Raw genomic sequence first — 15,172 nt, 5'->3', positions numbered from 1 at the left:
CGTTCACTAACAGCCAGATTTGAAAGGAAATTACAATACCTATAATTTAATAGTTAGTAATAGTTAAGTTATTATCAGTTAATTATTAATTCAGATTTACAAATTTTAAAATTTACGAATGTACGAATTTAGGCTTTTACAAATGTACGAATTTACGAATGTTCGAATAAATTTGTATTCGTTAGATTACGTTTAGATTTACGAATTTTCTAATTTACTCATTTACAAATTTACAAATTTACAAATTTACGAATGTACGAATTTACGAATGTACGAATTTACGAATGTACGAATTTACGAATCTTCAAATGTTCAAATTTACGAATATTCGGTAAAAATTTGTTAAACGGGTTTTTGTTGATTCGGATATTTCCGAATTAACAAATTTGTCGAAATTCATGAAAAAAAACGAATTTAAAACTAATTGCACATGTCTAGTGGTAAGTGGAAAGAATGCCCCCTTACAGGTTAGCCAGTCAAGTGGTATTTGATCTGGAACTTTGCACACACCATCAGATGGGAGGTCAGTTAGCCATAACTCAAGGATTCCCTAGCCACCACTGGAGGAACCCTAGGGTTCCATGGAACACTGGTTGAGAATGACTGATATATCTAATAATATATTGGCTCTGCTTCCCACAATTTGACCATGGCATTGAGCAAAGTTGTACAACTTGAGCCAAGGGCAGTTCCAAAGCTGCAGTTAGCAATAGTTTTACCCATATTCTACTTTAGTTTTGTCAACAACATTCTTTGTTATTTGTTTAAAATGATCTGAAATTCCCCTCTGAAATAATTTCAACATTCTTTCTGCATATTTATTGAACAGCAGCACGGAACAGAAATATTCTGTATATCTATGCGTGAATCTACACAGGCGCACGTGCACAGAGAAAGTAAAGAAAGTGACCTTGTGGAAAAGTCCATCTCACTTGGTGGTTATTGCGGCATTCCAGATAAATCTGGTTAGAATGTGAAAACACATATTCTAAGATGATAAACATAAATATAGCTTAGCCGCGAGGGAGCTAAAAGAACAGGGCTGCCATCAGGGGGGTACAGGCAGTACACCTGTTAGGCCTCGTACACACGACGGGACATGTCCGATGAAAACGGTCCACTGGCGGATTTTGGTCTGATGGCTGTACACACCATCAGACCAAATTTCCCGTGGACAGTGAACGCGGTGAATTGGCCGCGCCGTCGCCGCGATGATGACGCAGCGACGTGCACGACCCTGGAAGGTCAATGCTTCCACGCATGCGTCGAACGTTCTGACGCATGCGAGGGCTTTTCGGCCGAGCGGACATGTCCGGTGAGTCGTACAGACGACCGAACATGTCCGACGGACAGGCTTCCAGCGGACATGTTTCTTAACATGCTGGAAACCTGTCCGATCCGCCGGAAAATTGTCCGGTCGGCCATACAGACGACCGAACAGGTCCGCGGAAACTGGTCCGCAAGCCAGTTTCAGCAGACATGTTCGGTCGTGTGTACGAGGCCTAAGGGGCCCGGAGGTCCCCAGTGGCCCGAATGGCAACCCCCCCTTTTTTTGTAAGGGGCCCGGAGGTCCCCAGGGCCTCGGATGGCAAAACCCCTTTTTTTTATTTATTTTTTATATAAAAAATTATATATTTTTTTCATTTTTTTTGTTTTTATTATAGGGCCCAGAGGTCCCCAGGGCCCCGGATGGCAAAACCCCTTTTTTTAATTTATTTTTTATATAAAAAATTATATATTTTTTTTCATTTTTTTTGTTTTTATTATAGGGCCCAGAGGTCCCCAGGCCCCCGGATGGCTACCCCCCTTTATTTTTGATATATTTTTTTAATATATATCTTTTTTTTTTGTAAGGGGCCCTGGTCTGGTGTGTTCCTTGGCCTTAATGGTGCTGTTTGTTCACTAAGGCTCTCTAACAAACCCCCGAGAACAGCTGTATTTATACTTAGATTAAATTACACACAGGTGGACTCTATTTACTAATAAGGCATTTGGTTCCACTAGATTTTATTTAGGGGTATCAGAGAAAAGGGGGCTGAATACAAATGCCCCCCCCCCCACACATTTTTTACATATTTATTTGTAAAAAGTTTTGAAAACCATTTATCATTTTCCTTCCACTTCACAATTATGTGACACTTTGTGTTGGCCTATCACATACAATTCCAAATAAAATACATTTAGGTTTTTGGTTGTAACATGACAAAGTGTGGAAATTTTCACATTATTTTTCAAGGCACTGTAATGATCCATAAAAACAGCTACAATGTAACAGGCCGATAAGGAAACTCTTGTTCTAAAAATAAATGGAGTTGTAAACAAATATCTCAATGCTGAATTGCCAACAGAGCCATCCTGTGGCCACATTCTACAACTACACATACTTTATGTTATGAATGCCTATATTACCATGTTGTATGCATACAGTACATACCGTATATATATATATATATATATATATATATATATATATATACACAGTATTTCATAAAAGTAAGTACACCCCTCAGATTTTTGAAAATATTTTATTCTATCTTTTCATGTGACAACACTGAAGAAATGACACTTTGCTACAATGTTGTGTAGTGAGTGTACAGCTTGTATAACAGTGTAAATTTACTGTCCCCTCAAAATTACTCAACACACAGCCATTAATGTCTAAACCGATGGCAACAAAAGTGGGTACACCCCTACGCGAAAATATCCAAATTGGGCCATTTTCCCTCCCTTGTTTTTCTACCCATGCCTGGTCGGCTCTTCATTGAATAGATTGATAGCAACACAGCCATTGGCTCCTGCTGCTGTCAATCAAATCCGATGACGTGGACGCCGATGGGTGGGGGGGGGGGGCGCAACAGACCCGATCAGCTTACCTGTGATGCTGAGTTCACACGCACAGCTCAAATCCCCGAAAGTTTCGAAATGTAATTATTTTGTATTTTGTATACCTTAGCAATGCTTGTTACGTGTCATTCAGTTGACTGATTACCTCAAGTTCTTGACACTGTTTTAGAGCTGAGCTCTGATCAGGTATTAAAGACAAGTGACAACCTTTCTACAATTCACATTTCTTTATTAGACTTTTATAAGCGTTATACAAATTTGATAAAAATTAGATAATAATAAGCAAGAATATTATGCCTAGATGTATTTTCACAGCAATAAATACATTATTTGCAAGTAAGGTGCACATCAGTTGAGGTGTATGTATGGCACAGACCATTTTCTTTTAGTTAGGGATGGGGTAGGGAATGGTTAAATTCCTTCCAGATTAAATGATTGCATTCTTTGTACCATTGTAGAGGTACAATGGTACAAAGAACCACTGCCTGCTCCAGAGATTCAAACCAAGGAAGCAGTAGACCAAAACTAGATAAGAGTCCAAGATAATTGTAATTGTTGGTAAAAAAAAAAAAAAGCCATACGAAAACATTCAAAGCCTTTCAGGGGCAACATCGTTCCCCCTTCATCAGAGCTCAACACAGGATGAAACCTAGCTGGACTTGTAGAAAACAGTTACCCCACAGATCTATATTAGAACCAGTACAGATCTCTCTGCATGGAATAAGAACTTGACCGCAGTTACTGGGCAGCAATGGAACTCTATGTTCCACAGATGCTACTGGGGAGTTGGTAGACCTCTCCCAAACCGAGGGACCTCTGTGCTGTATTTTACATACCTTTACATACCTTTGACCTCTTCGTCAATAACTACTGATCCCTGCACTGTGTGTTACATACTGTTGGCCAATGTACTATACAATACCCTTGACTTCTGCTCTCTGCTTTACTTAGTACTGATCTCTGAACTCTGCATTACATAGGAATGTAATGAACTCTGGGTTACTTACTACTGACCCTTGAATTCTGCTTTATTACTGATCCCTGAACTCTTCAGACCTTCCTTACTATTTAATAGACATGTACATTCGTTTTCATCCAAATGCATTTTCGTCCGAATTTCTGGGATTTTCACGAATGTGCAGAGTCCTAAATCCGAAAGATCCGACATAAAAAAAAATGCTTTATTTTTGTTTCGTTGCGACAACAGTTTGATACAGATAGAAGATTCGACATGACGGTGACAATAGCGATCTGTGTCTATCGAATCTGCGGTTGAATGTGCCTAACCTTAACTCTATTAGTCTGAGATTATTCGACATAGAGAGAAAAGATTCAACATTATAGAGACATGAAGATTCGACTAAGCAGCTAAAAACATACGATTGCAGCGAGTGGACATTCATGGTCAAATGCTCCGCCCATACGCTATAGAATAATTTAAATGTTGGTTGACTAGTAATAACAATTAATAAATATAATTATTACTAGTGTCATACAACATTAGAATTCTTCTATAGCTTGTGGGCGGAGAATTCAACCGGAAATGTACGATTGCGGCGTCGTACAGTTTAGCTGCTCCGTCGAATCTTCTTAGAACATTCAGCAGACACCATAAAGCCTTGTACACACGATCAGTCCATCCGATGAAAGCGGTCTGAAGGACAGTTGTCTTAAGTTAACCGATGAAGCTGACTGATGGTCCGTCGCGCATACACACCATCAGTTAATAAACCGATCGTGTCAGAACGCGGTGACGTAAAACACAACGATGTGCTGAAAAAAACGAAGTTCAATGCTTCCAAGCATACGTCGACTTGATTCTGAGCATGCGCAGGTTTTTAACCGATGGTTTTGCGTACTAACGATAGGTTATTTTAAAGCAAGTTCTCATTTTTATGACCGAAGGTTAAATAACCTATGGGGCCTACACACGATCGGTTTGGACTGATGAAAACGGTCCTTCAGACCGTTCTCCTCTGGTGATTCTATCGTGTGTACGCGGCCTAAGCCTTCAATGACAGATTCAACCTTAATTAATTTGGATTCTAGGACTAATGCATTTTTTAACGAAACAAAATAAATAAAAACGAATTTCGGAAGTAACAAAATAATTTTATTTTTCATGCGAAAACTAAATTCCGAAACAGAATATTTCAGTGTGCACATGTCTACTTTTTAAAAGGTACTCCTTGCTAGGTTATCTCCTTAAAAACTATTTGCTGCACCCTGGTGATCTTTGATCTCCTTGCTGTTGTTCAGGTAGACCTTCACCTCTCCAGGGTTGCCTATCCCTGCTCTAAAGCTTTGGGTGGTAGAGTATGTGGGTTATCTCTTAAAGGCTAACAGTACTTAGAATACTCTGATACAGAAGACACTCGGGAGATGGTTCCATTAAAGTCTTAGGGGCTCTACAGTGTAGGCCGAGAGAGGAGAAGGACAATCTTGGCCAGAGGCTGTGAAGATTACCGTGGGTCACGATCAGCCAACTAAGGCAAGTATAAAGAAGAAATTTAAGAAGCGTGGAGTCAGTTGGTAAGAGTATAATTTTCACCTCGTGATTAAAAAAACAAATAATTTTTTAGACTTGATGATTTAAATAAATCCAACTCAGCACAATACAATAAAAACTGTAAAACAAATAAAAAAGAATCCAACTGTTGAAGGCTTGGATGCTGTAGAATACAGTGCCCTTACGGTCCCACCGATGGGGAAAGTAGATAGCCAGTCCCTTTCGACATTTGTTGTATTGGAAGAGGTAGTATTTGCAGACGACAGACCTAAAAGAAAAGAATGAGTTAATTCTATCAATTTTCTCCATGTTTTGCGTTTGTAAAGCAGTGACCAAAAGCTTTGAGAATGACAAAAATATTAATTTTCAGAAAGTGTGCTGACTCAGTTTTTATGATGGCAATTTGCATATACTCAAGAATGTTATGAAGTGTGATCCGATGAATTGCAATTAATTTGCAACTCCCCTTTTTCCATAAAATTAACTTAAAGGGGTTGTATGGGTTCAGTTAAAAAACAAACAAAAAAAAAACATGTTATACTTACCTCCACTGTGCAGTTAGTTTTGCACAGAGCGGCCCTGATCATCCTCTTCTGGGGTCCCACGGTGGCTCTTGTGGCTCCTCCCTGCAAGAGCTAAATGGGGTTACCTTGCGGGTGCTCTCCCGTGTAATACACTCGGCGGCCATAGCCACCAAGTGTATCACTCGGCCCCGCCCCCCGGCACATCATTGATTTGATTGACAGCAGCAGGAGCCAATGGCTGCGCTGCTATCAATCTAACCAACGAATAGCCGACAAACGTTTTGATAGCGACACGGGAACGAGTCGATGGAAGTTCGGGGCTCAAGTAAGTAAAACGGGGGCACGATGGAGGGAGGAGAGTACAAGGTGTTTTTTCAAATATGGCTCAGGGGGTTTAGTACATGCCCCACACTATAAAAGGCCGCCTGCAGGTCAACCTTGTGTAGTGTGTTGTGGTGGTTAAGAGAGAGAAGACAGAGAGAGAGAGCGAGAGAGAGAGTGTATTTTTTTGTAGGTAGATAGAGCAGGCAGGCAGGCAGGCTAGTCAGTTAAAGTTACAGTGTATAGAGGATATATATGCATCCCAGGTGTTGTATATATATTTATACACTGTATAGTTTAGCTAGATCCGCTCTTCCTAATTTACTGACAGGCAGGCAGGTGATAGTGCTAGCTGCAGTATTCTCACGTGGTGTATTGTCTGTGTCCTCTGCACATTGTGCACCTAAAGCTACGAGGTGTGTACTGCCTGTGTCCTCTGCAGTGTGCACCTAAAGCTACATAGTGTGTACTGCCTGTGTGCACCTAAAGCTACGTGGTGTGTACTGCCTGTGTCCTCTGCAGTGTGCACCTAAAGCTACGTGGTGTGTGTACTGTCTGTGTCCTCTGCACATTGTCCACCTAAAGCTACGTGGTGTGTACTGCCTGTGTCCTCTGCAGTGTGCACCTAAAGCTACGTGGTGTGTACTGCCTGTGTCCTCTGCAGTGTGCACCTAAAGCTACGTGGTGTGTACTGCCTGTGTCCTCTGTAGTTTGCACCTAAAGCTACGTGGCGTGTGTACTGTCTGTGTCTGTGCTATGATTTTCATCCATATTGCAGGGACCAGACATTACATTAAAGCCGCAAGCAGTTTTAAATGACTTTTTTCTTATAGTAATCTCATTTTGTGCAGGGACAGTTCTAAACACGTGCCACTTCACATGCATACTATAGACACCCAGCAGGTACGATATTTAAAGGAAATTTTCATATTTTTTTTCACTTTAAGCATCATTAAAATCACTGCTCCAGAAAAAAATACCTTTTTTAAAACTTTTTTTTTCATTGATACATGTTCCCTGGGGCAAGACCCGGGTTCTCAAACCCGTTTTCCGCCAATAACTTGCACATTAGGCTTTAAAATGAGCACTTTTGAATTCGAACGTTCGAGTCCCATAGACGTCAATGGGGTTCTAAATGTTCGCGCTGTCGGTCCATTCAAGGGTTCTGGTGCAAACCGAACGGGGGGCTGTCCGGCTCATCCCTAATCACCAGTGCAGAGCTTGCTCAGGAATGGCAGCGGGCAGGTGTTAGGGCATCTGCATGCACTGTGGGGAGAAGACTTTTGGAGGATGGCCTGGTGTCAAGAAGGGCAGCAAAGAAGACACTTCTCTCCAGGAAAAAACATCAGGGACCGACTGATATTGTGCCAAATGTACCAGGATTGGACTCCTGAGGACTGGGATAAAGAAATTTTCTCTGATGAATCCCCTTTCTGATTGTTTGGGGCATCCGAAAAAAACCTTGTCTGAAGAAGAAAATGTGAGCGCTACCATCAGTCCTGTGTCATGTCAACAGTAACGCATCCTGAAACCACCCATGTGTGGGGTCGCTTCTCAACCAAGGGAGTGGGGGGCTCACTCACAATTTTGCCTAAGAACACAGCTATGAATAAAGAATGGTACAAAAACATCCTCCGAGAGCAACCTCTCCCAACCATCCAAGAACAGTTTGATGAGGAACAATCCCTGTTCCAGCATGATGGACCTTGCATGTATGATGGATGCACTTTGCCATAAGGCAAAAGTGATAACTAAGTGGCTTAGGGAACAAAACATCAACATTTTGGGTTCATGGCCCAGGCCTTAATCCCATTGAGAACTTGTGGTCAATCCCCAAGAGGCGGGTGAACAAAATAAACCCCACAAATTCTGACAAACTCCAAGCATTGATAATGCAAGAATGGGCTGCTGCCAGCCAGGATGTGACCCCAAAGTTGATTGACAGCATGCCAGGGGGAACTGCAGAGGTCTTGAAAAAGAAGGGTCATCACTGCAAATATTGACTCTTTGCAATACATTTTGTCATGTTTTTTCTTTTAACTACTTGCCGACCAGTCGCCGTCGTTTTACGGCGGCAGGTCGGCTCCCCTGCGCGAGAGCCCGTAGTATAACGTCGGCTCTCTCGCAGGCCACTAGGGGCACCCCCCGCTCGCCCCTGACTCCCGTGCGCGTGGCCGGCGGGCGCAATCGCCGCCGGGCACACGCGATCACTCGTTACAGAGCGGGGACCGGGAGCTGTGTGTGTAAACACACAGCTCCCGGTCCTGTCAGGGGGGAAAATGCTGATCTTCTGTTCATATAATGTAGGAACAGAAGATCAGTTATTTCCCCTAGTGAGGCCACCCCCCTACAGTTAGAACACACCCAGGGACATACTTAACCCCTTCCCCGCCCCCTAGTGTTAACCCCTTCCCTGCCAGTGGCATTTTTCTAGTAATCCAATGCATTTTTATAGCACTGATCGCTATAAAAATGACAATGGTCCCAAAAATGTGTCAAAAGTGTCTGAAGTGTCCGCCATAATGTCGCAGTACCGAAAAAAAAAATAGCTGATCGCCGCCATTACTAGTAAAACAAAAATATTAATAAAAATGCCATAAAAATACCCCCTATTTTGTAAACGCTATAACTTTTGCGCAAACCAATCAATAAACGCTTATTGCAATTTGTTTTACGAAAAATATGTAGAAGAATACGTTTCGGCCTAAACTGAGGAAAAAACGTTTTTTTATATATTTTTGGGGGATATTTATTATAGCAAAAAGTAAAAAATATTCATTTATTTTCAAAATTGTCGCTCTTTTTTTGTTTATAGCGCAAAAACTAAAAACTGCAGAGGTGATCAAATACCACCAAAAGAAAGCTCTATTGTGGGGAAAAAAGGACGCCAATTTTGTTTGGGAGCCACGTCGCACGACCGCGCAATTGTCAGTTAAAGCGACGCAGTGCCGAATCGCAAAAAGTGCTCTGTTTTTTGGGCAGCAATATGGTCCGGAGGTTAAGTGGTTAAAGATGATACTGGTACAGAAAATAATTTGTTAATCTTCCAGAAATTCACTCCGCTCTTAAGCCCTGTTGTAGGCTTTTTTGTGGACTGAGTGGTGTCAGCCCTACCCAGTGTCTCTTGCTAAGCCGCTCAACCACTCTCTGTTCTCTTTAACCTCTTAGCGACTGTCCCACACACATATACTGTGACAGGGTGGCCGCTCTGTGCCAGATCACATAACTAGTACGTGATCTGACACTTCCGGGTCTGGGGCGCGCACGTGCGCCACTGGTGACCCCCTTTTGCTGTGATTGGATACAGCAGGAGCCAATCAGCGTGTCTGGTGGACGCAATTTCCACCGGGACCCACTGATCATTCGGGAGACAGACAGAATGGCGGTCTGCCTATGTAAACAAGGTAGACCACTGTTCTGTGAGAGGGGAATGTACTGATCCTGTGTTTCTGCTAAGCAGGAATATGGATCTTTACCTTCCCCCAGTCAAAGCACCTCCTCCCACAGTTAGTAAGCACACCCAATTAACATATTTAACCCTTTGATTGCCCCTGATGTTAACCCCTTCCCTGCCAGTGTCATTAGTACAGTGACAGTGTATATTTTTTAGCACTGATCACTGTATTAGTGTCACTGGTCCCCAAAAAGTGTCAAAAGTGTCAGTTAGGTGTCAATAATGCAGTCCTGCTTTAAAGGGGTTGTAAAGGTACAATTTTATTTCCTAAATGGCTTCCTTTACCTTAGTGCAGTCCTCCTTCACTTACCTCATCCTTCCATTTTGCTTTTAAATGTCCTTATTTCTTCTGAGAAATCCTCACTTCCTGAGTCCCGCTGGAGTCCCGCGATCGGTCCCCGGAGCTGAAGAACGGGGAGAGCTGTGTGTAAACACGGCTTCCCCGTTCTTCACTGTGGCGGCAGCATCGATCGTATCATCCCTTTTATAGGGTGACACAATCGATGACATCACACCTACAACCACACCCCCCTACAGTTGTAAACACACTTCAGGGAACACATAACCCCAACAGCACCCCCTAGTGGTTAACTCCCAAACGGCAATTGTCATTTTCACAATAAACAATGCATTTTAAATTTGTCCCAAAAATGTGTCAAAATTGTCCGAAGTGTCCGCCATAATGTCGCAGTCACGAAAAAAATCGCTGATCGCCGCCATTAGTAGTAAAAATTTTTTTTTTATAAAAATGCAATAAAACTATCCCCTATTTTGTAAACGCTATAAATTTTGCGCAAACCAACCGATAAACGCTCATTGTGATTTTTTTTTACCAAAAATAGGTAGAAGAATGCGTATCGGCCTAAACTGAGGAAAAATATATTTTTTATATATATTTTTGGGGGATATTTATTATAGCAAAAAGTAAAAAATATTGAATTTTTTTCAAAATTGTCGCTCTATTTTTGTTTATAGAGCAAAAAATAAAAATCGCAGAGGTGACCAAATACCACCAAAAGAAAGCTCTATTTGTGGGAAAAAAAGGACGCCAATTTTGTTTTTGGGAGCCACGTTGCACGACCGCGCAATTGTCAGTTAAAGCGACGCAGTGCCGAATCGCAAAAAGGGGCAAGGTCCTTTAGCTGCATTTTGGTCCGGGTCTTAAGTGGTTAAAGAAATGTATATTTTGAGAACATACTCACCAGGAGGTGTAGATTGAGAAGTTGCATTTGTCACCCCAAACGTTGAGTTCCTTGTTTGAGGACTTGTGTTGGGAGGACTTGTGCTCACTCTAGAGGTAGAAAGTCGTACTGTGGCAAAAATGAGAAATCATTTTGAATTCAACTGAATAACCTAAACATCATCTGAATATAAAAAAAAAATCGTAATTTTTTTTGGGAGATTTAAGAGGACATAAGATTTCCATCAAGATCAACAGGTATTTTTCTGTACTTGTACTAAGCTTAAAAAAAGCTAAACTAATGCAGCCACCACATCTGAGGACTGGTGATCTGGAATATAGTACAATTTATATCTTTTAAAGTGGTTTTAAAGCCTCAAGTTTTTTTTTGTATGCATTGTATGCATTAAGGTAAAAAAAAAAAAACTTCTTTGCTGCAGTAGCCCCCCAGCCTCCACTCCCTCAATTCTTACCTGAGCCTGATTCAATCCAGCGATGTGCAGGAGGGGGGGCTCTCACTGGGGCGGGGGCTCTCACTGCTGTCTCCCTCCCCATTGGGCAGATTAACAGCAGCACCCATTTGCTCCAGCTGCTGTCAATTAAATGCCATGATGAGGGTGTGGAGGCAGGGCCAAGTCGCCCAGTCTATGTCAGTAGACGCAGACTGGGCAGCTCAGGAGTGAGCACACACAGGTGCCTCCAGGGTAAGGAGGAGCCAGTAACGGACCCTCAGAAAAGGAGGATCTGGGCTGCTCTGTACAAAACCATTGCACAGAGCAGGTAAATATGCATTGGTGTAAGCAGCCTATTGAATTAGGGGGTGCGCACCAGAACACAATCACACATGCTTGTATGTGAGCAGAGCAAATGGACAGTGTCAGTACAGCAAAGATTAGTGTCAATAGGGCAGCGGACTGTGTCAATCGTTTTTTTATTTTACAATATTATTTTTTATTAATTAATATTATTTTTTGTTAATGTTTTTTAGGAGCCCCGTTATTGGGCTTTGGTGGAATATCAAGGGTCTAAACAGACCCCTGATGTCTCACTTTTGAGACAGAGAAAGAAACTGAGGACTGAGATAGTTTACTATGCTTCAGTTATAGTAAGAATGGCAGGAGCGATCGGTACAGATCACTGACTGTGTTCATTAAAGGGTCACTAAAGGAAAAAGTTTTTTTAGCTGAAATGACTGTTTACAGGGCATAGAGACATAATAGTTAACTGATTCCTTTTAAAAATGATTAAAAATAGATAAAAAAACAATCATATAATGTGCCTGCAGTGTAGTTTCGTTTTTGCTGTTGTTTGCTGGTTCTCTGATGTACAGAGAGCCACTAGAGGGCAGTCAGCCAATAGAGAGCAGTGATACTTTGTCTAAAACTCCTCAGCACCAATCCAGTTTAGTTTTACACACACCTCCTTGATTAGTGACCACCGTGAGAAATCTCCCAGTACTGTGGTTATCAGGAAACAGGCAACCAGGATGTGTCCAGAACAGAGAGGATTTACAGCAACATGAAAGCAAAAACGAACAATGAGGACATGAAACCAGGACTGCAGTAAGGTAAAGGAAGCTATTTAGCTAAAAAAAAAAATTCCTTTAGTGACCCTTTAAGGAAAGGAAGACCGGTTAATGAAATATTTACCAGCCCCTCACTGCTCTTAAGAGGAAGAAAAGTGCCAGTACTGCAGGGGGGGGGGGGATGGAAGGCAGGTGGAATGGGTACTGGGTACTGCATGGGTACTGCTTGGGGTGATTAGGGTGTTCCCACCTGCAGGGGCGGACTGACAACTCATGGGACCCCCGGGCAAAAGAAGATTATGGGGCCCCTGGGCTTACAGATGGCCTCCACGCTAGGAGGCAGTGCAGAGGCGGGGCAGCTAAATCTCAGGATTTTCACATCAAAAGCATGTCGGTTTTAGACATATCAGGGACAGATGTAAAAAAAAAACACAGATTTTTACATGCTGTCCCTGGTTTTACTGAGCCTGGCAACCCTGATGGGGCCCCCTAGTGGCATGGGGCCCTCGGGCAGTGCCTGAGTGCCTCAATATTCAGTCCGCCCCTGCCCACCTGGCACACCCTGTGCGCACGCCTATGTAAGTATGACATGTTTGTTTCTTTAGTTAAAAAAAAAAAAAGGTTTATAATCACTTTAAATTATTTGCCCTCAATGCAAACATGTGAACCAGGACCCACACTGTACCATAAATATTAAGACAGCATTCATAAATACTGAATCAGGTTCACAGATAAGTACTCATGTCCATGGACTTAGCAATAGATACTTCCTTCTGATCTTTGCACCAATGCATTGTGTTGATTATGTGTACCTTAAGGGCTAAGTTCACCTTTATTCACCATTTTATATATATATATATATATATATATATATATATATATATATATATATATATATATATATATATATATATATATATATATTCCAGCTCCCCTATGCACCAATATAGCATTAATGTACTTCTTTTGCAAAAATAAAACATCTTTCCATTTGTTCTACAAACGTTACCTTACTGTCTTCATCGCTGTTTAAAAACACTTATCCATTACTTCTGCCTTACTTCCTGGACAGACTTTAGGTCATGACACAGGAAGCAGTTGACCAGCTGAGGGTAGATGATGCAGGGTGTGTGCTAATGAGATCAGCTGGTCAACTCTTTCCTGTGTCATGACCTTAAGTCTGTCCAGGAAGTAAGGCAGAAGTACTGGATACACGTTTTTAAACAGCAATGAAGACAATGAGGTAAGCGTGTGTAGAATAAATGGAAAGCTGTTTTATTTTTGGAAAATAAGTACATTAATGCTATATTGGTGCATAAAAAAGGGTGAACAAAGGTGAACTTTAACCACTTAAGGACCGCCTCCTGCACATATACGTCGGCAGAATGGCACGGCTGGGCACAAGCACGTATATATACGTCCTGTACTTGTACCCAGCCCTGGGTCGCGGGCGCGCTCCCGCGGCGCGCTCCCGCGACCCGGTCCGAAGCTCCGGGACCGCGGGTCCCACGGACCCGATCGCCGCACGGAGCTGAAGAACGGGGAGAGCCGTGTGTAAACACGGCTTTCCCGTGCTTCACTGTGGCGGCGTATCGATCGCGTCATCCCCTTTATAGGGAAGACACGATCGATGACGTCACACCTACAGCCACACCCCCCTACAGTTGTAAACACTTACACAGTGAACCCTAACTCCTACAGCGCCCCCTGTGGTTAACTCCCAAACTGCAACTGTCATTTTCACAATAAACAATGCAATTTAAATGCATTTTTTTCTGTGAAAATGACAATGGTCCCAAAAATGTGTCAAAATTGTCCGAAGTGTCCGCCATAATGTCGCAGTCATGAAAAAAATTGCATTAGTAGTAAAAAATAAAATAAAAATAAAAATGCAATAAAACTATCCCCTATTTTGTAAACGCTATAAATTTTGCGCAAACCAACCAATAAACGATTATTGCGATTTTTTTTACCAAAAATAGGTAGAAGAATACATATCGGCCTAAACTGAGGAAAAAAAAATTATATATGTTTTTGGGGGATATTTATTATAGCAAAAAGTAAAAAATATTGCATTTTTTTCAAAATTGTCGCTCTATTTTTGTTTATAGCGCAAAAACTAAAAACCGCAGAGGTGATCAAATACCACCAAAAGAAAGCTCTATTTGTGGGGAAAAAAGGACGCCAATTTTGTTTGGGAGCCACGTCGCACGACCGCGCAATTGTCTGTTAAAGCGACGCAGTCCCGAACTGTAAAAACCCCTTGGGTCTTTAGCCAGCATATTGGTCCGGGGCTTAAGTGGTTAAGGTACACATAATCAACACAACGCATTGGTGCAGAGATCAGAAGGAAGTATCTATTGCTAAGTCTATGGACATGAGTACTTATCTGTGAACCTGATTTAGTAGTTATGATGAATATTGTCTTAATATTTATGGTAACATTGTGAACTTAGCTTTTCATTACATAGTTTCAGTCATTACAAATAGTTGTGTGGACTGTTGCAGAGCTAGCAATCAAAACTATCAATCAGAACTCTACCCAACTCTATTATAGGGATTCTGGTAGATGTTTGATGTCTTCCGTAATTTGCATATTTATATTTCAAGCTCCCACTTTTCTGTGTATTTTTAACTCCCTCCATGTCTTTTGGCTTCATACTACTGCAGCTTGCATTGCAAAATTGTAGTATTTGTTCATTAGTACCTGAAGAAGTGGTTGTAGGTACAGCTGTGTTGTTTGGTGTAGCCGTGGTCCAGTTTGTGGCAGTTTCATTTGAATTATCTGAAAAAAATAGGGCTGTTACTGATTAAA

At 41.8% G+C, this 15,172-nt stretch overlaps 1 protein-coding gene across 1 annotated transcript in view; it reads right to left on the bottom strand.

Annotated features, from left to right (window-relative positions):
• Positions 1-4,943: 4,943 nt before the first annotated feature.
• Positions 4,944-15,172, bottom strand: part of LOC120916156 — a 228,899-nt gene continuing 218,670 nt past the window's right edge. The window contains exons 80-82 of the mRNA XM_040326976.1: positions 15,065-15,142; positions 10,855-10,962; positions 4,944-5,621 (exon numbers count right to left, since the gene is read on the bottom strand). Of these exons, the coding sequence (XP_040182910.1) occupies positions 5,452-5,621; positions 10,855-10,962; positions 15,065-15,142 (356 nt within the window). The 3' untranslated portion in view covers positions 4,944-5,451. The remainder of the gene's footprint in view (positions 5,622-10,854; positions 10,963-15,064; positions 15,143-15,172) is intronic.

The sequence above is a fragment of the Rana temporaria genome, chromosome 10 (assembly GCF_905171775.1).
Source record: "Rana temporaria chromosome 10, aRanTem1.1, whole genome shotgun sequence".
Classification (NCBI taxonomy): Eukaryota; Metazoa; Chordata; class Amphibia; order Anura; family Ranidae; genus Rana; species Rana temporaria.
This window is presented reverse-complemented; position numbering and strand designations above follow the sequence as displayed.